Source organism: Lynx canadensis, chromosome B2 (assembly GCF_007474595.2).
Source record: "Lynx canadensis isolate LIC74 chromosome B2, mLynCan4.pri.v2, whole genome shotgun sequence".
Classification (NCBI taxonomy): domain Eukaryota; kingdom Metazoa; phylum Chordata; class Mammalia; order Carnivora; family Felidae; genus Lynx; species Lynx canadensis.
Window position 1 is genome coordinate 24,980,035 of NC_044307.1, and position 25,296 is coordinate 25,005,330.

Here is a 25,296-nt window from a genome sequence, read left to right on the forward strand (position 1 = left end):
AGTATGAGGGGAAAAGATATCTCCCTGCAAGATATAGTCACTCCAGTGGCAAGAGGGAGCCATGCAGAGGGGTCCGAACCTTGCAGATTTTCCTTGGTGTTAGAATCCACAGGACTGATGATACACAGGAAGGAAGTGGTTGCACCACTATACTCTGCTAAGATCTTAATTTGGGGCTCTCTTCAAAGTGATAATGCTGTCTGTGTGTGAGTTACATGGAACACTGGTGAGCCCACATCCCCGTCCCACATCTTGAGTTTGTCATTAGCAGCACTGGAATACAGTGAACAGTTGAAGCTAAGACTTGAAAATACACTAACAAAAATTGTTTTCTTAGTGGTGGTAAAATACACATAAAATTTACCATCTTAGCCATTTTTAAGTGTAGAGTTCAGCGGCAGTAACGCTCACACTGTCGTACATCCATCATCGCCATGCTTCTCCAGAACTTCATCTTGCCCAACTGAAGCTCCGTCCCCATCTCACTTCTTTGGTGTAGACGACTTTTAAAAGAATGAGAGAGTGTGTGCAGTTTCGTACAGAGTACACGCAACCGGTTGTGGGCTGGTGAGGGGGTGTCCTCCTTTGAGGGAAGCAGGGACGCACAAGGGCAGTTACATTGCTTTTGGAGGAGGCTGGATTTTACACAGCTGATTGTCTCTTGTGGTGGTTGACCTTTTGCATATCATTTCCTAAGCGTATTTCATGTTTGTCCATCTGTTATCAGTTATCTTTTATGATCTCTTGCAAAGACAGAGGAAAATAGTTATCATTTTTATTTTCTCTGACCAAAAGGAGGGAAAACAAATCCCTGTGCTTGCTTTCAGTGGCCCTCGAGTCATGTGATTAGCGCCCCGCCTCCCCACACGTGGCTTGCTGGAGTTGACGGGACTCCTTCACTCCAGCCTTAAAATCCAAGAATTGTCATGTTGTAATTCACATTGTGATCAGAGAGTAGTATGTCATGAAGGGCAAACAGAAAACACATGGCCAACATCTCTCGTATGCTGCAGTCCAAAAACACACCCTTTGAAGGGGGAGAGGGTTTCCAAGGTCAAATAAGTTTGGGAAATGCCATGTGTAGATCCCACCCTTCAGGATTCGTGATGCATGTGAACATAGTCAAGGCTCTGACAGACCCGGCAAATGAGACCCCAGCTGCACTTCGTTTAACTGGATGTCACCACAAACTATGTGACTGTCCATTCCCTTTTTGAAATGAACATTTCCTGGTACTTTTTCAGGCATGCTGCCTTGAGAAAATGCTTTAAATGCTGACTCAGAGGTGAATGGGTTTTAAAGATGCAGCCACACATGGGAGCACAGTCCAGGGGCAAGGTTTCATTTATGGACCATTCACTTTATCTCATCGTTTGCTTCCTGTCTGCCTTAGAGAGAGGAGGAGTGGGGAGCACCTAATGTGTGGACAAGGCTGCTCTGTTGAATCAGTGGTTAATGGAGAATAGTCTTTTTTTCTTAATGTTTATTTTTGAGATGCAAGTGGGGGGGGGGGGGCAGATCCCCAAGCTGACAGCACAGAGCCCGATGTGGGGCTTGAACTCACCAACTGTGAGATCATGACCTGAGCTGAAGCCAGCTGCTTAACTGCCTGAGCCACCTAGGCGCCCCTGTGGTTAATGGAGAATATGAATTTGGATTGTATGAATTGAACCTTTTCAGAGCACGCCTTAGGGCTGGGATGGAATTCAGATGCCCTGGCTTAGCTAAGCCAGGCCAAGTTCATCCAGATAGTGATTGCAGTTAGCACTATAGCAGAAACCCCATGGTTTTCTGAGGCTCACTGGGATCAGAACAGCTGTTTATTGTGTTCACTGGAAGGGGCTCCTCGAGACAAGTTCCCGGGTCCTGTAACTTAATTCTAGCCCATTAGCAGCAGAAGGATGTCCTCTCTGGAGCTAGCCCCTCCAGGCCTGTCATCAGCATTAAATACGATATAATTCTGACCACCTGCAGCATTGGGTGGGCTGAGGACATCCAGAAAAGCCACATTGGAGGGCCACTGGGAAACCACCTGGAAGCCATGGTCTTAGAACTTTGCAGCTATGTTGGCTTGAAAGGGTCCCTTGTAACTCTTTCTCCTCTTGGTGAGATTCAGAACACCTAGCACATTCTCCATTTCCTTCTCCCATACATCTGGCTAGGCCCACGTGGGCTCCTGGGATCTGTCCTCAGGAGAATGGATTCATGGTAGGAAGCAGGGCCCCCAGCGAGATGATTCTGGCTTTGACTTCAGGATGCTTTTGAGTTTTGTTTGAGGCAGAGTCTTAGAGAACTGTCTGCCAGTGAACTTGTGCCCAGGGTGTCAGAGGCATCCAAAGTGGAAGGTAAAGGGCCCTTTCCTGGGGCAGGGCAGCCCCCCTACTGCTCCCCGTGCCCGTGGGCTGTGTCTGCATGTTAACACCCTCCCTGCCCAGCCCCGGGCATCTGAGGAGACAAAGTGCATAGTCACATTTTGCTGTCACGTTGCCAGCTCGGCACAGTGTTTGTAGAAGATTAATAGTTCAGGGGGGAAAAATATAAACGTGGCTTTGGGTAGAATAGTGTTGTCTGCTGCTCTTTCTCTTTTTGATCAGAGAAATAGTATTTTTACTGAATGACTGTGGAGGCTGGGAAATGGAGCTGTTGCTGCTGATGAGGTCAAAGTGAAGGGCGTTGCATCCTGAGATCTGGCGGGGACTTGGAGAGCAGGTAGAAACCCTGTGCAGAGCTGTGCCCCTTCTCCTGATGGTCCCTCCCCAGCCGTGAGCACAGCTGTCCCCTCGGGGGGCAGCTTCTTTACTGCCTCTCCCACCTTCTGTTCTGGCAACTAGCTATTGCAGACAGTATATACAGCCAGTAAGATACCCCTTCATTTGGATCCATTAGGGGTAAGCCTATGTGAGTAACACAGACTCGAAATATCAAAACCCTTTTTGAAAATAGCTTAATTATTCTCACATTCAGGTGTTACTTATCAACAGACATCAGCCCCCAAGGAGCTGCTTAAATGACAGAATTAATGAGTGATCCTCACCTTGTACCAGTGACTACGTGAGGCACATTCTTTATGTTATTGACTCAGAACAAACCTACAGTATAGGTTTTGTGACTGCCCTATCATAGATGTTGAAACTCAAGCCACTAGAGGTGAAATTACTTCCCATGGTCACACGACTATCTGGGGCAACAAGAGAATCAAAACTCAGGTGCATCTGATGCAGAATCTGTGCCTCCCAGACATGACACCACCTCCCAACAGTCACATCCGGACCCTGGGCTCAGCCCTCATGTTGGGTTAGGTTTCATTCTTCCAGTGTTCTTATTCCTCCTATGATGCTCTTCCTCGGGGGTGATGACAAACAGCTCAGCCCAAGTGCAATGAAGACAAAATTGGTAAAAATTCAACGACTTGTGCTGTCCTCTAGTTAGACCATTTGTTGTGTGCAGTAACGTGGGCCAGGGCACAGGCCAGGTGCAGCCTGTGGGCTCTGTGCACGTTGTCCTCAGCAGGTCTGTGTTGGCTGTCTTCATGGAAAAGGTGGTACTGCTTTCCAGTCTGAGTCAGACAAAGCAAAAACATCCTTGTTCAAAGAGACCTTTTCACCTAATATTCACGCCCTTTCAAGATGCATAGAGCAGAGTTGAAACAGAAGAAAAGCTGGGTTAGCTTCTCAACTACTCTGGTTCGTACTATATTATAAAAAAGATAGCCATTCGACAGGAAGCCCAAAATTTGGTCTCCATTAAAATGCTGACCTTGACTTTTCCCAGCACTTTGGTGCTAAAATTTTTCTATGAATACTAAAGATACTGTGATATTCTTATTTTTAACAGTTACCATTTATGAAACACCTGCTATTCACAGGCACTTTCTAAGTTGCTTTGGTTCCGTCACTGTAACAACGAAATAACACCAAAGCCTGTCCTACTTCCACTATAATGCTTTGCTTCTGTGTCCACGAAGTGTTGCATACCCAGCAACACCAAAGCTGTATAACCTATGACAATTGGGGCTCCTGAGTGGCTCAGTCGATTAAGCATTTGGCTCAGGTCTGATCTCACCGTTTGTGAGTTTGAGCCCTGCATCAGGCTCTGTGCTGACAGCTCAGAGCCTGGAGGCCGCTTCAAATTCTGTGTCTACCTCTCTCTCTGACCCTCCCCCACTCACACTCTGTCTCTCTCTCTCTCTCTCTCTCTGTCTCTCTCTCAAAAATAAATAAACATTAAAAAAAAATTTATAACCTATGTAATACAAACCAGGGAGTTGTTTTTATTTGCATGAACTAGAGCTGTTTCTTTGAGTTTATTGGGGGAAAGGATAGTAGTTTTCATCAGACATGGATTTCTTATCTTCTCTTAAAGATCCATTTGACCTCAGACTAGTTGCTTCACATCTCTTAGCCTTGGTTTCTTCATCTGTAAAATGGGCACACTGATAATGATACCTGTGTTGTAGGATCGTTGTGATATCTGAATGAGAGAGGCTGGTCACAGCAGCTTGCAGAGTGCTAGACTATGGTAGTTAACAAATGTTAGTTCCTTTCTTCTTAAAACAATGCCTAATTTAGAATAGATATTTATTCTATTAGAGAGTTCTTTATTGTTTTAAGAAAAATTTCTCATATATTGAATATTCTATTGGTTTTTGTAATGAAACTAGAATTATCTTTCCCTGGAGGTAAGTTGCTAATAGTGGAAAGGTAAGCAGAAACATTTAAAACTATATTGCCTATATAAATTTTGTATAATAATTATGTATTAATTGTTTAAATTATATTTGAAGAACTACAGTCACGGTGGGGGGAAGAGTAGAAGATGCATGGTTCAGTGAACACAAGCAAATACAAAGAAATTCTGGGAGTGGGAGCTCCTGGGTGAGGATGCAGCTTTGCATATCCCCCCTTCCAGACATTAGCTTAGCGATTAGGATTATAGAAATAAGACATGGTCCCTTTCTTGCAGGGACTCACAGTTTAGTTCTGGGGTTGGCAAGCTTTAACTGCGAAGGGCCAAATAATAAATATTTTCAGCTTTGCAGGCCTTATGGTCTCTATTGTAACTACCTAACCCTGCATAAGCAGTGGAAATGCCTAAGCAGTCAGAGACAATATGTAAATGAATGAGTGTGGCTGTGTTCCAATAAAACTTTATTTACAAGTCAAGTGGCAGCGCAGTACTTGGCCTGCAGGCTGTAGTTTGCTGATCCCTGAGCTAGTAAAGAAAAACTTGTAAACAATAGGTGATTACAATATGCATGTTACATAGTCTGCATGTTTGTCATGATACAGGATGTCATAGAATAGGGAGAAGGGGTCTCTGATCCAGTACAGAAACAAGAGACACCCTCAATTGAGTTTATTGAACTTGATAGATCTATGGAAATGTGTTCATTTGAATCTTTGTAATTTTGTACCCCTCTCCCTGTTCATTTAATTGTGTGCTTACAAAGATAATGCATGCTCATTGAAAGAAAACAATGCAAGCAGTACAGAAAGTCAGCACACTACAATGCACTGGTGATATACAATGTCATTGTACATCATTGGCTGAAATGAGTTTTGTCCTTCAGATAGGCATTGAGCCCAAAAAATTGGGGTGTATGTGGATATTGTGGGGCAGGTGCAGAAGAGCAATGCAGGCGAGGACCACGAGGCTTTTGGGGACCTGGCGGGTGCTTTCGTATGGCTGGATCATGCCAGGGGTTGGCAGGCAGGTGGGGCAGGCATGTGACTTGGAGGGGAGGGGCAGCTCAGGTCATACAGAGAACTTAACAGGGCTGTGTTAAGTCAGGCAGTAGGATGGGATTGAGGCATTTGTTTTCAGCAAACGAAAGATGATTTTCCTTCTGCCTCTGAATTCTTCTCTGATTGATCACCTGGCTCATCAAATTCTTCTCATTCCAAAGGTTCCCTGATCCAACTGTCAAAAGTTTCCCATACTTGGCTCCTTCCAAAATTAGTGGAGCTATTTTAAATGCTAATGTTACAGTCCAGTTTTGCTCAGGCATTGTGTCATACTAAAAGATATCCTCTAGTAACATATGAAGCAACTTTTTAATTTTTCAAGTTAAAAGTCTTCCAGTTACTTAAATATGAATTAGTGTGCTAAGGAGCCTGTGTGTTGATTTCACTCAGGGCATTAATAGTTCCTCCTGTTTAATGCCTAGGACTGTGGAGGTTTTTCTTTCTTTCTTTCTGGCTTTGCAATAGGCCTCTTTAATTTAGAGGGCTTACTCTTAATTTCCCTTTATAAGGGTAGCTGGTGAGGGCCATTAGTAAAATATGCATTTTGGAATTTGGAAAGACTCTCCAAGGTTTTGGTTGGTAGAAGGGCATTACTTATTTATAATCTCATTGCCTTGTGGGATATAGATACAGTTTCCCCAAATGCCAAAGGGGGCATTAAACCAAATGAATAAGAATATTCAGTAATGTAAACCTCTGCTGAGAACAATACATGTCTTTATTTCCTTTAAGAAAAAGTAAAGGAAAATCAGTGTCTCCCATAGATGATCCTACATTGACTAGTAAGGGCCTGTTCAGGTGGTTATTTTTCTGTTTACTTTTAAAATTCTCTTCGATCACAGTTTTGTATTTCTAGCCCTTTAAAAAATGGTCAAATTCAGGAAGAACCAGGGAAGCCCCCAGTATCAATAACTAAAGCATTGCAGTTTTCATTTCTCTTCCTGGGAACGTGACAGCAGGAAGTGGCAGGCAGTAAGAGTTGTCATTGGAAAAAGAAATGAAGAAACGAGATAGAGATCCCTGCATGAGGGTTAGAATGAATCCAAAATTACTACATTAATCAGAAATGGGGCTGTGTGAACTTTAAGAAACATAATCAACTTTAATGCCTTGGTTCTGGATTGGGTGTCCTGCAAATGATTGGGAATGAAGGATTTCTAGTCGAAGTGTGTCTTATATCTAGCATGAATGGGCTTGCAATAGATTTTTGGTGCAACTGTTTCCTTCGACATGTGTTGGTTTTTTGGCACTAAGTTAAGAAAAAAAAAAGTTAAAGAGCAATTTCAGTAGCAATTAATGAAAGACAGAGAAACAAAACTAAAAAAAAAAAAAAAATCCCCCCAGAGTACCTGGCAAGGGTGTTTATTATGTCATATAAGGAAGCTTGCAAGGATGCCAACTTTAATTGTCAGTTGTGTTGGCTACTGTTGGCAGTGAATCTCCTAGAATTGGAGGGTGAGCTTAGAGGCAAAAAGCAGAGAGCAATTTGGGGTTTTCAGGACATGCAGTATATTTTGAATTTTGATGAAGTCTTTTAGGGGAAAAAAAAAATCCATGTACTGCTAGACTAAAAAATTATTTAAAAACACAGGGTAGAAGAGGCTGCCTAAATGTCGAGGAGCTGATTGTAGCTAATGTGCTTTGTCAGATTGCTCACGTAGAGTGTGTGCGTCCATGACTGATCTTGCAGGTGGATGGGTGTGTGCGCACTTGCCCATTTCTATGGTCTCCAATTAAGAAATGTGGAAATGGCAAATCCATGGTCTATAAACCAGTGGTTCATGAGAAGCTGCTGGAATGCTACTTTAGGGAGAAAAACGGTGGCAGAAGAATGCTGACCTTATATCTCTCTAAATTCCTACAGCTCAGTTAGGAGTTTTATTTTATTTAAGCTTTTGAAATTTTAAGTGGCATTATCCCCTTTGTAGTGCTGAACAGAAATGTTTCCTTTTATCTCAACAGACTGTCCTCAGCTTTAGAACAGACGACTTGCAGAGTGATGGGTGAAAGCATGTGGCTTCTAATGGAGCGAGCTCATCACTACAAGAGATGAGCTTGGGGAAAATTTTCTTTTTCCCATTTGTAAGAAATATGCCTTTGCTTTAGTCAATGAGCATTAACATAAGCAATCTTTGGGCCCTGAAGATCTGGTTTTAAGTCAGTTTCCACACCAGCTTCCTCTAGGCTTGAGTTTTTAAATTGTGTTAAATGCACATCCCTGAAAAGGTGGCAAGGTTTTTGAGTGTTATTTTTAATTTTTAATGATTTTTGTCTTACCCTCACCACCACCATTTCTGCCTACCATTGTGGGAGTTTACATTATATTTGCTGTATTTTTTCTGTCATTATAAGGTTCATAGATTCATTGTAGAAAGTTTGAGAAAGTCAAGGAAAGAATAAAATCAAAAATAAAGCTCAGTCTTAATTCAGCCCTCCAGAGATAATCACTTTAATAGTTTGGAATACCTTCTAATAATTTTCCCTACATACTTAAATATCTCTTCTATTCACTGGGTTCTTTTTTATTCTGAGTTTTTTTCATACCATTACATCATGAGCATTTTTCTCAATCATTAGTTTTCAAAGGCAAATTTTGTTTTAATGGGTGTTTTGAATTTTATTTATTTTGAGAGAGAGAGAGCGAGAGCGCATGCATACATGAGTTGGAGAGAGGCAGAGAGGGAGAGAGACAATCCCAAGCAGGCTGCGCTGTCAGTACAGAGCCCATCGCAGGGCTCGATCTCACCATGAGGTCATGACCTGAGCTGAAATCAAGAGTCAGAAGCTTAACTGACTGAGCCACCCAGGTACCCCAAGGCAGATTTTGTTTTAACTGACACATGGTGTTACATTAGTTTCAGGAGTCCAACATAGTGACTCAACAAGTCTCTACATTATGCAGTACTCATCACTATAAGTATGTTACCATCTGTCATCATACAACGTTATTACAATATTTATTGGCTGTGTTCCTTATGCTATACATTTCATCCAGGTGAAACTTTCTACCTGGAAGTTTGTACCTCTTAATCCCCTTTACTTATTTCACCCATCCCCTACCCCATCCCCTCTGGCAACCACCAGTGTTTTCTCCGTATTTATGAGTCTGTTTTTGTTTTTGTTTGTTCACTTATTTCATTTTTTAGATTCCACATGTAAGTGCAATTATATGATATTTGTCTGACTTATTTCAGATGGCCTTCTGTGTCCATCTATGTCGTCACAAATGGCAAGATCTCATTCTTTTTTTATAGCTGAGTAATATTTCATTGTATATATCAGAAGCAAAATTTTAATGACTGTATAGTATTGAACATTTAGTCAAGTTCCCATTTTTTATTTTTATAGGTTAACAATCAGTGAACATCATTGCACTGAGACCTCTGTGGGTATCTCTGATAATTTCCTTGGGAAAAAGTCCCAAGAAAGGGTATTACTGGGGTAGAGTGCACACTGTTTAAAGTAACGTGATGTGTATTGTTAAACTGCCTTCTGGAAACAGGGTCTAGTTTACATTCCTAGCACAGATTTGCACCTTGGTGTTTCTCCTACATCTTTAAGAAATTTAAAAAAAAAATCTTTTTTTTTTTTTTGGCATCAAAGTGTTGTGCTTTGATTTTCATTAGAGGAATTGAGTATTTCTCAAATGTTTTTTAACCATTTGTTTCATATTTTGTTAATTGAGTGCTTGACCCATTTCTAGTTGGAGTATTAGTCTATATTGTTATGTAAATGCTTATTAAATATTAAAGATATTAACTCTTTGGATATTGTAAAATACACTTTTCCCTCTACCCTCCTAGGTTCTGTGGCTGGGGCCCTGGAAATTAGACTGGCAAAAGGTCGATGAACAAGAGAAAAACAGAGTTTATGAACGTATGCAGTGTGAAAACACACAGGAGAAACTCAGTAACTCAAAGGGGTGTTAGAATCTGAGCTTATACAAATTCTGAACAAAGTACAGTAAATTTTTAGAGAAGTGACAAGACAAAGGAAAAGGGGGTTTGGCTGTCAGGGGAGGCAAACCTGGGAAGATAAATATGTGGGGAAACTCATGGAAGATAAGGTTCCCTGTAGTGAGTTTTGTTTGCAGACCCATTTCTGTGCAGACTTTCTGTCTTGTTCATGGCCATAAAACTTCCCAGGAGAGGGGATTTATAGCAGTCCTCATTTCTCAGAAGTTTCTGCTTTTAGTCAGATAAAAGAAACCGTGAGAAGGCTTCTTTTTGTATATGTTGACTCTCATTTGCCTTCAGCTCAAAATAATCTTTATGCCAACATGGCGTATTTTGGAACGGCATACTCTGATCCCCTAATATATTTGACAAATTTAGATCTTTATAATTTTGTTTATGGTATTTTTAACCCATGGAAGTTTCAAATAATAAATAAGCAATAATTTACATAATTTAAATCATAGTAAATAAATGAATAGTAATGAAGTCGTAAGGGTTAAAGTGTTATAAAATCTGTCAGTTCTTTCCTTAGGTACTTTTTTTTTCTCCCTTAATTTTTAGAGATTTCATCTCCATTTCAAAATTGAAGAAGTAATCTGTTTTCTTCCAATATTTTCATGTTCTTGTTTTACATTTACTTTATCATAGGATTTATTATTACCGAAAATAAGATTGCTTTTCTTATCTCCCATTGATTTTGCATCTTCTTTAGAAATTTCATTAGTTTCCTTGATGAATATTTTTCTACTCTGGCAAGTCAAGCAATTAGATGACTCCTTTGAAAATAATGCAAATTTTATTTCTTTTCTTTTAGCTTATCCTTAAAATATATAGATAGAAAACAGTCTGCCAGATTTTCCACAACCTCTGCCTTTTTTTTTTTTTTTTTAAACAGAACATGTGCAGCTAAAATTGAGAACACTTTTTAGGGTCAGCTGTCTCACCATTTAGTCATGGCTGGCAAGCATCATGAGGCATCTCCATAGAATGTCCCTGGTTTGGGAACAATGGCAAAGAAAGCAAGCCTAAGATTACAAAACGGGGCCATGACTTTAACGCTTTTATGATTGTGTTAAACCTGCTGATGAAGTGTTAACATGCTTAATTAGAGGATTGTTTTCATTGTTCTGTAGGGAATGGATTTGAGGGAGGCCAGAGTTAATGCATGGAGATGCTTGTATTAGTTCAGGAAGGGAGGATGGTGACATGGCCCACATCCTGTCCTCACCCTGCCAACTCGTCCCAAGGAAGTTTAATCAGGTTCTTTGGTTCAATTTGCAGATAACAGAAACTACTCCATGTGGTTAGGGAGTAGGGATCGAATACAGGTAAACAGTGCTCACTAAATTGCAGGAGCAGCTGTAGGCTGGGCCTCCAGAAGGTTTCCTAGAACAACTCCCTAGAACTGGCCCGCCCAGTGAGGAGGCTAAAGAATCAGGAGGTCACTGTCCAACTGCTGGCTCACGATTACACCTGAGCCACCTCCAGATGGAGCACTGCTAGATCTGAACAGCAGAATGGATGGCCCACTTACCCCCACTGCACACTCTTCCTAATGCAAGTGATCCCCCAAATTAGGTCTGGGTTGTGTACTGGAAGTTATTTTAGGGTGTGCAGCTGATTGACAGAACCTAAATCACCGCCGAAACCTTAGCTGGAAGGGAGTCCGGAAGTGGTTTGTTTTTAGCCTCCAGCTCACATTGCAGAAACACACACCAGAATGATGAGTGCATCCCTACCAAGTCCAGGTCAGTCAGGTTGCCCATAGTGAAGACGGAGTGTGGGGGATGGGGGCAGGATGTGTTTGAAAGGGAGAATCCTCTGGATTCTGTGATTGTGTTGGTGGCATGCAAAGGGTGTAGAGACTAATGTCAGGGACAAAGTACCTTTTAGATTCTTTTTAAAAGTCTATTTGTTTATTTTGAGAGACAGAGAGAGAGATTGAATCCCAAGCAGGCTCTCTGTAGCGTCGGTGCAGAGCCCGACGCAGGGCTCGAACTCATGGAACCATGAGATCATGACCTGAGCTGAAAACCAAGAGCCAGACACTCAACCGACTGAGCCACCCAGATACTACATACATTTTAGATTTTTAAAAGTCTCTTAGTCCTTGCTTAGCGAAATGACTAATTGCTCTATTTTATCAAGAGTTGGTGTGAACATATTTCAAGAGAAAGGTGATCTCAAAGCTTCCTCGTGCTTCTGAAATTCTTTTGGAGATATTACTGTGTCTGAACACATTTTGTCTTCCAGTTACTTTTGTCCATCCTAGAAGTAGAAGTCAAAGGAAGGGATGCCATCTCCATGGATTCCCTCAGCCCCACCCTACCCAGCTTCTGGAATGTGCCCCAGGGGTGTTGTTACAGACAGATCCCCAGGCATGAGACACCTTATCTTGGGGAGTCTGGAGGCAGTTTGCTTATTGTCTCAGAGAAGTTGTCTAGTCTTGTGCCTAATTGAGGGGGTCAGGGCACCCTCTGGGTTCCCTGACCCCCTACCCCAAGCTGAGAACAACCATGCTGGCCGACACTTCTAGGCAGGCTTTCTTTCCTTACTGGCCGTGGAAGCAGTTCTGTCTCTCTCAACTGTGTTTTCTTTCATTCCAGCATTGTTAATTGATACAAGTTGTGTTAGGTAACCATGGAAAGTCTTATTAGGTAGCAACTAAATGGGGTTGTGGCTGCCCTTGGCTGGGTACCATTATTGCTCAGGTGGCGGAGCTCACAACAGTATTGGCATTATCCCCGTCTCCCTGAATGTTTTCATTAAAATCTCTTTTGTCTCCTGGCCATCTAATGTAAGCATAATGTACTCTTTTGCGTCACTTAGCTTCAAATAAACTCATCAATGGGAAGTTTGGGTGGAGACATAAGCCAGTGATTCTTTGCCATAGAGCCAGCAGCTGGTGCCCTTCTCCTCAGCAGCAGCCTGGGACCAGGAGGCTCTCCTGCCAAGAATGTGCCATGCTGAGGTGCAGGACAATCTGACGTGATTGGGACATTAATGATTACAGGTGTTGTAGGCACCTCCTCTTCAGATTGGCCAGGTGTGCGTGTAGACGTAGCTCTTAGTCTTGGAATCAATTACTCTGTGGGCACGATCTGTGCTGGGCAGAGAGGAGAGAAAACAATTCAGAAATGGTTTCAGAATATATAAACCTAGCCGGAGAAACCGAATATACACACACAGTTATGATGCCGTAACTCACATTATAAAGCAGAACCTGTATTTCTGAATATGGGTTGCACCTTGAAAGGTGTTTATTATTAAAATATATATTTACTCCAGGGGTACCTGGGTGGCTCAGTCAGTTAAATGTCCGACTTTGCTCAGGTCATGATCTCACAGTTCGTAAGTTCGAGCCCCATGGCCAGCTCTGCCCTGAGAGCTCAGAGCCTGGAGCCTGCTTCAAATTCTGTGTCTCCCTCTCTCTCTGCCCCTCCCCTGCTTGTGCGCTCTTTCTCTCAAAAATAAATAATAAAACGTTAAAAAAAATTTTTTTAATATATTTATTCCTGGAAACAATATATACATTAATATTGGTTTTCCAGATTTGCCTCCAAAAAGCCCACTTAAATCTAGTTTTACATTCCTTCATTTGCAGTACAAGATAATAGACAATACTGTCGTATGTGTTTCATGCAGTTTTTGGCTGCATCCTGCCTTTGGTGAGTTGATTAAACCCCAGCCTTGGACTTCGAAGCTCATTCACCAACCTCAAAATGACAGGGAAATGGCAGGACAGGGCTGGCCACTGGTTCTCAGACTTAAGCAGGCATCAGAATTGCCTGGAAGGCTTGTAAACTACATTCCTGTGATTCACTCCAGGAGTTCTCATTGAATGGGTCTGGGGTGGGGCCCAAGAATTTATATTTCCAACATGTTCCCAGGTGATGCTGAGGTTGCTGGTTGCTGGAGCACAGTTTGAAGACCACCGGAGTAGACACAGGAGGATATTCACTCCCTAACGTATCTCAATTCTTAATGATGAGATTCTGTGCAAGCAGCAGTGCCCCGCTCCCAAACACCTGAATAAATCCCGACAAGAACCAAGCACAAACCATCCTTTGTTGACAAGGCCTGTGTGGTCTGTGCTTGCATTCCCTTTCTTCCTGAGCCTGGCATTGGACATCACTCTGCAAACAGATGGGGTAGAAGAGAAATTTATTCTCTCCAAGGTCTCTGGAATTCGAACATGCCTTGGGGGCATCAGGGAACAAATGTGTGTCCCAAGGAGTCATGGAACAGTGTGACAGGCGGCTGCCTTCCTGCTTTGTCTAGGCCCAGTGCTCTACTCTGCAATGGCAGGTGCAGAAGCTTGGCTTTTCCCAAAGTCTGTTGAAGTCGAGACCCACAGCTAAGAGTTCCCAGGGAGGCTCCCTCAGGCTTTCCAGAAGTTTGGAAACGGGGGACAGGACCAGAGCTTGCCATCTGGGTCTCAAGATGGACAGAAAAGGGGGCAGTGGGAGGTACTGAGTAAGACACAGCTAAGATCAGGTTTCACCCCAACGAATTCCCATTTCTGCTTCCAGAACTTCTGACATGTCCAGCTCCCCTGCCTTTTGTGCATCTCTCCATCTCCACTGACCTGAAGTTCTTTAGCCACTTCTTTGCGCCAGAAGGAGGACATCAATGGGGTGATGTGGGGTGGGGGCCGCAGCCTTCATAGCGTCACCAGCGGAGATCCTGCCGGTTTGCTCCTGGGGCCCAGATATTTGTGGATTTGAACGCTGTGCCCTCCTCACATGTCTTCCACTTGGACACACATCATCTCCAGGGAACAAACATGGTTTTCTCTTCTGATTTTGCAAAAGGACAACAAAAACTTTGGAGACTTGTTTTATTTTTTATTAAATAATAAAATGGAATTGTAAAAAGCGTCTAAATGCTGTATTTACCAATTGATTGGCTTTCTCTCTCTTCTCTAAGCAGATAGCCTCAGAATGGAATAAGGGAAAGCATAAGGGACACTTACAAGGGAAAAAGTGAGAATGTTTTGTTAGTTGATATTTCAACATTAACTATTAAATATTTTTCAGACTGCTTATAAAGCACAGGGGAGGTTTGGAGGATGGAAACACAGAAGTTGCCTTTAATTTTCTCATGTTGTGATACCTCTTGCAAAAAGTTGACAGGGCCTTCCCTCCCTGCACACGTGACAGCTCTGTGGGTGAGAAGGGGTGTTGGTGCCCAGCCTCCTAGCTGCTTCCTCTCCCTCAGGTTATGTCCCCAAGTAGCTGGCACAGAAGAGCATGTGCCCCCACATTTCATGGGGTGCTCCCTGCAGACTTTTATGGTCTGTCCTGGACTAAAACATTACACTGCCTTTTGTGGGCAGATTCTATTTCTCGTTGGATTTTCAAACACATGGAAGGGAGTCTTCATGGGATGTGTGACTTGGTGCTCCAAATGGTGTCATGATCCTTACTGTAGTTGTTATATTGCCCTTATGATTAACTACAACTGGCATCTGTGTATGTTTCTCTCTGATTTATTTTCTATTTGCCCCTCTCTAGTGGGATCTTGTGTGTGATAATGCCTGGAAGGTCCATATCGCTAAGTTCTCCTTACTGGTTGGATTAATCTTTGGCTACCTAATAACTGGATGCATTGCTGACTGGTGAGTACCAACATGCCGTGTGCACGAACCTTTGGAAGCCACAGCAAGCCTTTGCTGGCTAAAGAAGAATGGTCGGTGTTAGCTTACTGTAACTAGGTCTTTTCTCTGCCCTGGTGTTGGTGCTAGTGCAGAGGGCTGAAGCCATCACCTGGAGAATCCAGAACCGAAAGGATTGGCCAGTGCATGCAACAGACCCTTTTGAAGTGAGAATTTAGTCATTGCAATTTGCTAGCTGCTAAGTCTAGCAAAACCTGCATGCAACTTGCAGCCCCATCTGCTCCTGATGTTTATTGTTGCGTTGGGAAGAGTTTGAGGGCGTAGGTTCAGGGCTCTGTGGGCTGGGCTCTGAGGAGGTAGGTGTATGAGATGCATCAAAAAATGGGGAGAGGAGGAGCTAGAAAGTCCACCCACATGATTTGAATGGGTAGGCTGATGACATTTCCAAATACCATGCAGATTTCAGAGAGGCACAGTCCTTTACAGTTGGCTTGGCCAGGAGACACCTCTGCAGGGTCCATGGGGAAGGTGGATCTTGTAAGGTAGACAGCATTTGGATAATGGGTGGATATTTGCAGGTGGAGGAAGGGTGGTGACCAGAGGTGAGAATGAATATGCTTTACTTGGGTGGGTAAGGAGTTCTTAGTGCCTGGAGCAAAGTGTGTGGTTCATGATAAAGTGAGAAGGTTAGAAAGATGGAGAGGAGTAGTGAAGAGAATTAGAATGATGATGATAATGATGATGATAGCAACAATATTAGCAGCTAACACTTACTGATTATTGTTGCCAGGCACTGTGCTAAATATTTCTATGCATTAAAATATCCCATCCTCAGAGCACCCCTGTTAGGTAGATACTATTTATTATCTTTGTTTTATAGTAGAAAAACAGAAGCACAGAAGTCTAAGTAAAATCCCAGGTTTACTCAGCTTTTCAAGCTGGATTTGAACGAAAGCCCAGTGGCTCCAGAGCCTGCCTCTTCACAAGCATGCTACAGCACTTTTATTTAAGGCACCATGGTCACAAGGACAGCAGCGAGCACACATCTGAGCAGCATTGCCCAATGGTGACGGGGTTGTCCAGTAATGGGACTGCTCTAGGAGAGAGGTGTGGGGTAGCTGTTCTCCCACTCTTGACATTGTTTTGTTTTTAAAGGGACTTTTTGTGAATAGGGACTTCTTGGACCCAGTGATGTAATAAGGGCTAAGAGTGATATGGAGCAAACTCCTGACATTGTGGCTTTGCTCTGCACTGTTCCTGTACCCTGGTTAGCTGACACAGCTGGTTGAGGCCGTCCAGCAAGAGGCTGGAGGGGGGCAGGGGAGCAATAGAGCAGCAGGTGGGGCCCAGAGGGGTTCCAAAAGCACTTTCAAGTTCTGGAAATTTCTTTCCAAAAGCAAACATCTATTTGGGAGTTCCTTGCATTCACAGGTAATGTGACTTCCTGTGTGTTCAGAATTTGCTTAATCAGCATTTGTAAATGCTTCTTAAGGACAAGTTCCCTGGGAACGGTAACAGAGAAGCTGTCAGTGACCTCTGAAAACCTATACTACAGCCCCCTTGAGGGTTTTTTTTGACATGTCATGGGGAGGAATGGGGAAGTGGAGGAGCATAGGGTTTTTTTCACCAAATACTTGAGCGTATAGGTTTTCAGAGTAAACTGTTACTAATTTGGAACATACTGTAATCCCAATATTTTCACCACAACGACTTTTGTTTCCCAGTGATCTGCGTTGAAATAGATGAGGAAGATATACTAATATAATCCATGTCACTTCTTTCTAAAAACTGCAGAGTTGGCTGAGGTTTGAGTGTCCTTATTCAATTATATAATGGGAAAGTAAACATGGACTTCTATTAATGGATCAGTCTGTAATGGCTTCAACTGTTTAGAAGTTGTTTTTGTGATTTCTTACCTCTGGCACATACCTGCTGTTTGGCGTCCCTGATCACACACCAGGCCTGGGGACAAAAGGCAGAGGAGTTTGGAGGTCTCCTTTTGCAAATAGCCAGAGCCTCATGCTGCAAAGCCACGTCTCTTGCGTTTGCTTTTCCAAAGTCTGGGGTGAGTGGGCGAGGGGTGCCCGGAGAGCCAGGCCAGGCTGCTTTGTGCTGTGGTTCTTGAACATCTTGAGAGGGCCTCAGTTCCAGCTTGAAAGTTTGGTGTTTTCCATCCTGTATTTATTATAATTTATTTTTGGCCTTTGACTCCCTGCTAGAGCCTTGCTGAAAGGAAATAAGCACATTTAGAGGGAACTTCAAACTTCACAGCTGCTAGCACCCGTTTCATGGCTACATAGGGAAGTTGACCAAGTCCTAGGTTAAGCTTTCTAAGACTGAAGTCAGCATATAATGAAATTCAGGAATACACTTTTTTTTAAAAGTCATCTCTACACCCAATGTGGGACTTGAACTTAAAACCCTGAGATCAAGAGTCAAATGCTTTACTGGCTGAGCCAGCCAGACACCCCAGTACACCTTTTTCTTTAAAAAGGTATCATTTTCCACACAAATCTTGTTTGGGGATATACATTATATACTGTCCTATAATGTGTTAGTTGAGACGTTTGAAAGGGAGTAGCCCAGTCACTGTTCTTGCTAGATGAGCTCCCTTCCTTCCGTGGTTGGTTCTGTTGCTGGATATTGAGCACGCTTGCCTCCACGAGCCCTCTACATAGTCTCCAGCTGGCACTGGGCCCTGGGTCCTGGGCCCTGGCCTTTCTAGACTGCACCAGAGGACCCCTTGCCCTCTAGCTCCTGGCTGAACCTGGCCATGGGGAGAGAGTACCAGCTAGAGGTCTGAAGGAGAGATGATAGTGAGGCGGGATGTTTTTGTCCCCAGCTGGGTCTCTGCAGGGCTATCAGAGGCTAGCTGCCTCTCATTAGGAGCCCCTCCACATGGCACCTCTCTCTCTGGGTTCCCAGACCATCTTCCCCCTTATCCTCCTTCTGCTAGCAGACCCAAATTTCTCTTACAGCCTGCCCAGCCTTTTGCAAATAATCCCTTTATTAAAATCTCCTCAACTCATTTTGAGTGGGGCATCTGTTCCCTATTGAGAGCCTGTATTACTTCTCAATGGCTGCTGTGACGAATTACCATGCACTTGGTGGCTTCAGTTAATGAACTCACAGGTCTGCAGTTCATGGAAGGCTAAATTCTAGGTGCCGACAGAGTTGCATTTCTTTCTGGAGGCCCCAGGAAGTAATCCTTTCCTGTGCTTTTTCCAGCTTCCAGAAACTGCACACATTTCTTGGCTTGTGGCTCCTTTTCTAACCTCAAAGCCAGCAATGGCAATCAGGTCCTGTTCACGCTAATATCTCTCTGGCTCCCTACAGCCAGAAGAGGGTCTCCATGTACTTAGACTGGATCCACCTGAACGAATCACCACCTCGTCTCAGGGTCTTTAATCGTATTTGCATCTGCAGAGCACTTTTGCCATGAAAGGTAGCATATTCACATGTTCTGAGGAGTAGGACGTGGACATCCTTGAGGGCCACTCTTCTGCCCCCCCTTAGGTCCCCCCTCTGCATTACAGACTTAGGAGTGTAGTTTTGTCAGACATCTCTGAGCAGGATCCTGCTCTGGATGGAGCCAGTTCACACTAAGACTCCAGCGATTGTAACAGTTGTTGAACGCTTACTGAATCACATATCCCCACCTGACAGTAGCCCCCTTAGGTCGGCAGTAACTGGTCCCTCCTAAAGAAAACTCAAGGCCCGTTTGAACAAGCTTAGTCTTTCCCAAGATCACATAGTTTCTAAGTGGTGAGCCTGGATTCAAGACCAGGGTGTCTGCTTTCAAAGACCATGTTTGCCCCAGAGTTCCTAAAAATAATTTTTACTTCATGATTTTAGCAACCATTTGGGATGGAGAGATTTAGAATAGTTTCTACAAGTTAAAAAAAAAATCAGGATCTTTTCTAAAGTATTGGAACAGGGCAAACCATGTTTGGTGGGCAGCTGGGATGTAGATGTGTAGGAAGCAATCATACAAGCTAAACATTTAACCGTTTGGTCTGTGCTACACATTGCGCCTGTATCTGCCATCTCTTAATGATCTCGATGCTGTGAAGTCAGACTGTTATCCCCACTTTACAAACAAGGGGAGTAAAGGGAAATAAAAATGGAGAAGGTAGATCTCATCTTTGTTTTCCTTCATTTCAGGAGACCAACTAAGCCATATTCTAAATTTATTTCTTTAAATGAATTGGGTTTGGATAAAACTACGTATAGAGTCTTACGCAACAAGGGCTTAATGACCCCAGCACCAGTCAAAGGGACGTAATGGCTAAAAACTCTTGACAGGATAGTTGACTTCCATTGGCATTGAGTTCATGGCCTTGGCTTCATTTCACTAAACTAGTGTGACTAATGGGGATGGTTAGAAGCCTAAGAAATTATGGATGAAATTGTTTCCTGTAGTACCCTCCCCCCAAATTTTCTTGAAATTATATCCATTTCTTTCATAGGACAAGGATATGCATTACAGAGTGTTGGTTTTTTCTTAATAGCTTTATTGAGAGGTAATTTATATACCATAAAACTCACTCAGTTTAAGTGTATAACTCAATAAATATTAGTATCTTTACAGAGTTATACAACCATCACCACATTCTAAGTGTCAAACATTTCCAGCACCTTAAAAGGAAATCTTGCATTCACTTCCAGTCATTTCCCTATTCTCATCCTGAGCCCTAGGCTGTGAATCTACTTTCTGTTTTTATTGGTCATAAGACTGTCACAAGGATGTCTAGGCGAGCTTAAGCCATGCAGCAACTCTTTAGGTGTTTGGGATGCCAGGCTTAGATTTTTTTTCCCCTTGGCCGATAGTCCACTACTCCAGTTTTTCTGTGAGCTAGCCTTCTAGTTCAAGCCGATTATATTTATGTTAATTTGTGTGATGGAGAGTTTGGTTTTGTTTTTTGGTTTTTTTCCTAATGAGTTGATGAAGGAAAAGGTGGAAAGGTAGCACTGGAAGGATGGAGAACTAGTGACTTCCTTTCCCTGGGACCACCCCTACTGTCCTGCCAGCCCCACCTAGAAGCACATCGCCCCCTAGCGGTCACCGATCTTGCACAAGCCCACTCTGTAGCCCGCCAACCTAGTGTTTGTGCTGCCCTTTTCAGAAACACAGTGGGCTGGGTTCTTTCCACCACCACCACAGCCCCCCCCCACCCCCACCCCCGCCCCCCCGCCTTGCTGCTTAGTAGGCTTCACTTTCAGGTCCACACTCCTTATTTAAAGTTCAGCCTGTCCTAGTTTAGCCTGTGATCCCTTAAAAAAAACAAGCCAGCAGCCATCAGGGCCCTGATTCTGATAGGCCGCATGTACCTGAGGTCAGGTAGGACGACTTAACATCCCAGAAAAAGGAAATGAAGCCACTCCGCTCAGTGTCCATGTTGACTTTGGAGCCAAATCCAAAGGTCAGCGATTTCTCAGCACATTTTATGCTGGGTGTGTCAAGGTTTGTGTTTGGGGAGTTACTATTGATTTTGTTACTCTTGCCTTGAATCATCCTCCTACATACTTAGAAACAGACTTGCCAACAGGAATGGAGTCCCTGTCTCAATTCTGTTCAGTAGCTGTTTGACCTCTGTCCCCTTATGTACAAAACAAGGGTTTGGGCTGAATGTCTCCTGAGGGACCCCTAGATCTACCAAGTTGGTGTAGATACTACAAAGCCTTTTACTGTAGTGAGTACAGATCAACATCTGTAGAGCACCGGCTGGATACAGGGTTTCAGCATCTAGCATTCATCCTGTTTAACGATGATTCCTAATTTTTTCCCTCTCCGTATGCAGGGTTGGCCGGCGGCCTGTGCTGCTTTTTTCCATCATCTTCATTCTGATCTTCGGACTAACTGTGGCACTGTCAGTGAATGTGACAATGTTCAGCACACTCAGGTTCTTTGAAGGATTCTGCCTGGCTGGGATAATTCTTACCTTGTATGCATTACGTAAGTAAGAGCCTTCACAATTGTCTTAAAAAAATTAGTAAAAGTAATTGCTGCTGCCTGTGAGGTTATGGGCAGGGCGCCCTGCGTGCTGGTGGTTTGGGATGACAGTCTTTTGGAAGCACAAACTTTAGTGGCCTCAACTGTTCTGGAAAAGTTTTCTCAGGCAATGTCATCCAACACTCCGTTCTGATTTCCAGCTTGGGCTCAGGGCTCATGAGAGGACGTGGAGGGTCACACAATTGTTTGGAGGAGTGGGGGTCAGCCCGCTCCTGATATGGAGGGGCTTTTGCTTTCCTCCAGAATCTTCTGTGTTGACATTCTGTGTACTTCCAAATCCAGTGCGTAATTGGGCATCCCTGAACTTAGTTCCGGAACAGCACACTGAGTCCCACTGTTGGTTGGTCTAGACTCAGCATTCTGATTGGCTCTTTGAGAGTGTTTCTTACTTTTTTTCTCAAGGGTTATGTGGAGTCCAAATTTTCCACATTCTGTCGTGTCCAGATGTGGCCTTATGTAATCTGGACTTGAACCCTCAGCATTGGTATTTGAAGAGCAAATGGTAGCATTTGTTAGTATTTGCTCTTTTTAGGGTGAAGAAAAATGTCCTGCACTGACCTATCATGCTCGTTGGCTGTATTAATTCCCTTGTCAGATGTGGTTATATGTCACCTCTTTGTAGTTGAGATATAGCTGCAAACTCACAGGGAGGAGGAAGGTTTTAGGCATTGATGTTTTACTTATTTCCTGGTTTTATACTTTCTAATTACCTTGTGGAAATATCTGTTAGGGACCATGTAAAATGATTCATAACATATTTTGCCTGTTTCTTTCCTTTTGACAACATGGGTAGGAATCACATCAAGTGGCAATGCCCTATAGTTCTGATTTTCTTAGATTTGTATATTAGACTCAGTAGCACTTTTGGGTAACCTGAATTTTTGCTCCCTATTGTAGAGAATAGAAATAGGATCACTTTATAACATAGTCTTATAGTCACAAAGGAGGAATGAGCACAGAGAAAGGTGACAGATGTATTCTTCCAGATCCACAGCGGGCAGGGTCTGTCTTCCTCTTCCAACACTCAACTGAATTTTACTTTCTTAGAAATCACCGTTGCCAGTTTTTATTTGCATTTATTTTGGAACCCTTGCTTCTGGCAGGGAGGGTTTCTTTAGGAATATGTGCATTCAAGGTCAGTGGGTCTGGGTGATGGCTGTTTGGAGGTTTTGTTTCTTTGAGCAAACAACATGGGCATCAGGCTTGAACGTTTGCGGACAAAATGCCAGTGCCAGTGTTTGGCCCTATCCACCCTGCAGTCCGTGGAGAGGAGGAGGTTCCTTGCTCTGTTTTCTGGAGGAGAGCCCTGGCCCTGCTCTCAGATGCTCACCTGCCCCACACGTGTGCAGGCGTGATGGGTTTTCCCCTTTAGGCAGCCGTCCTTGCCAAGCTCCAGGTTCTCTCAGGAGGACATCAGCCCAGTGCATCCTCACGCATGCCATGAGAGGCAGAATAGAATGGCTCTGCTCAGGAGCATTTCCTCCATCTCACCACCCCGGCACTTCTCAGACTCAGAGAGGGAGTGTTAATGGAAAACTGTCAGAAAACAAAGATGGCATATCAGTGTACCTTGCATGCCAATCGCTAGTGGATGGCTGAGGCTGCCAGAGAACTCAGAGAAGCCTTCGGAGGACACTGGGCGAAACCACCTGGAGCCATTGGCCATGTCTGCCCGTGATAAGCGAGGAGGGTGGGGAGGCACTTGCCATCTGTACGACTCTCCCTGAATGAAGCCAAAGCAGGAGACCAATTCTCCTGACCTGCATTGTTTCAGCCTCACATAGAATGGTTTCACTGACGTGTGTGGTGACATCATGCCATCCGCCCTGCAAAAACCTGTTGTTGTGTTTACTGTGGAAAATGAAGCGAAGGATGTGTCTTCATGAGATTACACAGTAGAAAGTTCTCTGCCACTACAGAACCATGCTTGGGTGTGCTTGTCCCAGGAAACTGCTGTGCACAGAATCATATAACCTGGTCATCTTCAGACTTTTTTCTGTAAAGGGCCAGATGGTAAATACTTCAGATTTTGCAGGTCTCTGTTGCAGCCACTGGACTCTGCCACTGTATCTTGAAAACAACCATAAATAATATGTAAATGAGTAGGTGTGGCTGTGTGCCAACAAAAATTCACTTACTGAAACAGAAAGCGGGCCAGGTTTGACCAATGAGCCATAATATTTCAGCCACTGATATGTGTGAGTCTCTCTCTGTCCACTGGCTTCTAGGGAGCTCTAAAAAGCTTAGACTCTAATCTAGCATGTGTGTGATGGGCCTGTCAAGCTGAGCTTTAAACTCTGGCCTCTCTCCTAATTCCTTCTGAACTTTCCTGCCTTCATTTGTCTTTCGCCCCATTTTCCTATTTCCGTAATGCAAGTGTTAACTTTATTGCATGTGTTTGTGCTAGGAGCCTTACATTTTTTTGGGAAATGAAGCCAGGCATGAATAAATAATTATTTTCTTAAATCGGGATTCCACGTCACACACTGTGACAAATATCATTGCAACGAACATTTTCAAGTATCAACCTAGCAGTCCTCTGAGTTAATACCGTATCTGATAGAGCAAAGTTAAAGCAAAAGGATGTCAGCGAGTAGTGGGAGTTCATTGACTAATATCTAGACAATGTAAATTAGGGGGAGGTTGAGTCATGGCAGGAGAGCTAAGACTGGCAAGGGGAATCGAAAGTGGAAATGAAGTTGTAATGGGCAGACCAGATGGGGTAGGATATGGAATGTGCTGGGCTGAGATAGCCCATCTCTCTGGCAGTTTGGGGCAAAGACAGAGGCTGGTGATAAAACGTTGAGAGGCAGGCTCCCCAGTCAGTCGGGCAAGCTGAGTCTACGTGCCTGCTAGTGTTTATACCCCGGTAGTATATGTGCTTAGTTAATGCTTGGGAATTTGTTTTGCATAAAGGAAAGGTCACAGGGTTGAAATATTTATTGACTCTGAAGAAAAGTTTTTATATTTGGGACATTGATTATTTGGAAAATACATTCTTAATGGTCCCAACGTTTTCTCCCTGCTTCAGCCATGAGGTTTTTTATCTCACTTAATGCATCTGCTGGAAAGGCCTGTACTGTCTCAGAAGAGAACTGGATATTGTCCTTTTTTTAGCCTTGCAGGTGCTTGGCGATGTAAGGAGGGGAAGTACTGATTTGTGCACATTTTGTTTCTTGTGTAGCTTGCCGTGAGCGTGGACTCTCAATTTTGAGAAATGCTGCTGACTCGTGAAAGTTTTCGGCTTTATGTGCAAGGCGGCCTGAGGTTTTTTGTTTTTTGTGTTTTTTTTGTTTTTGTTTTTTGTGGGTTTTTTTTCTGCTTTGGAATTTTTCTAAGGTACATTCCAGTTAAATACGCCATCCTTTAAACTTTTGTTTCTTTCAAGTCATCAAAGGGAGATGTGGTTGTGTAATTAGGACATAAAATAGAGATTATTGGCATCTTCCCCAGGAGTTTTTACATGGAAGCGGAGTGCTTGGCACCAGAGTGAACCAGTGAAGGTGGATGGGTTTGTGTGTCCCTGTCTTCCTGGGAGGCCATCATGAGACACTGAAATAATTAAATATACTTGGGCTCAATCGGGGGCTTAATTGTATCCCTTTGCCTCTGGACTGAAAAAAAAAATAAGGGAGAAAATCTTGACTCTGCTAAGCAAGGGGTGGGGAACCACAGACTGAGAAAGGAAGCAATGGATTACATTTCCTTATTTGTTTATGAATGAAGTCTTCTCAAAGACTAAAGAAATAGTCACTTTTCAGTACAGGCTGTCATGATGCCTTGTGGTATGAATTCTTTCTCCAGCTGGGTTTCATAATATCACAGAAGGGTACTGCAGTTTCATTTCAAATGTATCTTTCTTCAAAAGAAGCCCATACGAGATTATCGTTTTTAAGTTAATTTGATGTTGATGTAATAAGTCTTATGGGAGACAATTTTTTTAAATATAAATACTTTTTCTAGTCT

At 43.3% G+C, this 25,296-nt stretch overlaps 1 protein-coding gene across 4 annotated transcripts in view; it reads left to right on the plus strand.

Annotated features, from left to right (window-relative positions):
• The window catches only part of SLC22A23 (solute carrier family 22 member 23), a 182,033-nt gene that overhangs the window by 24,677 nt on the left and 132,060 nt on the right, over positions 1 to 25,296 (plus strand). For 2 of the 4 annotated variants that reach the window (XM_030314934.1, XM_030314935.1), the window contains exons 2-3: positions 15,217 to 15,320; positions 21,119 to 21,273. In XM_030314934.1, the coding sequence (XP_030170794.1) occupies positions 15,217 to 15,320; positions 21,119 to 21,273 (259 nt within the window). Of the gene's footprint in view, positions 1 to 15,216; positions 15,321 to 21,118; positions 21,278 to 25,296 lie in introns of all 4 variants that reach the window. The other 2 variants (XM_036064400.1, XM_036064401.1) reach the window with 2 other exon arrangements.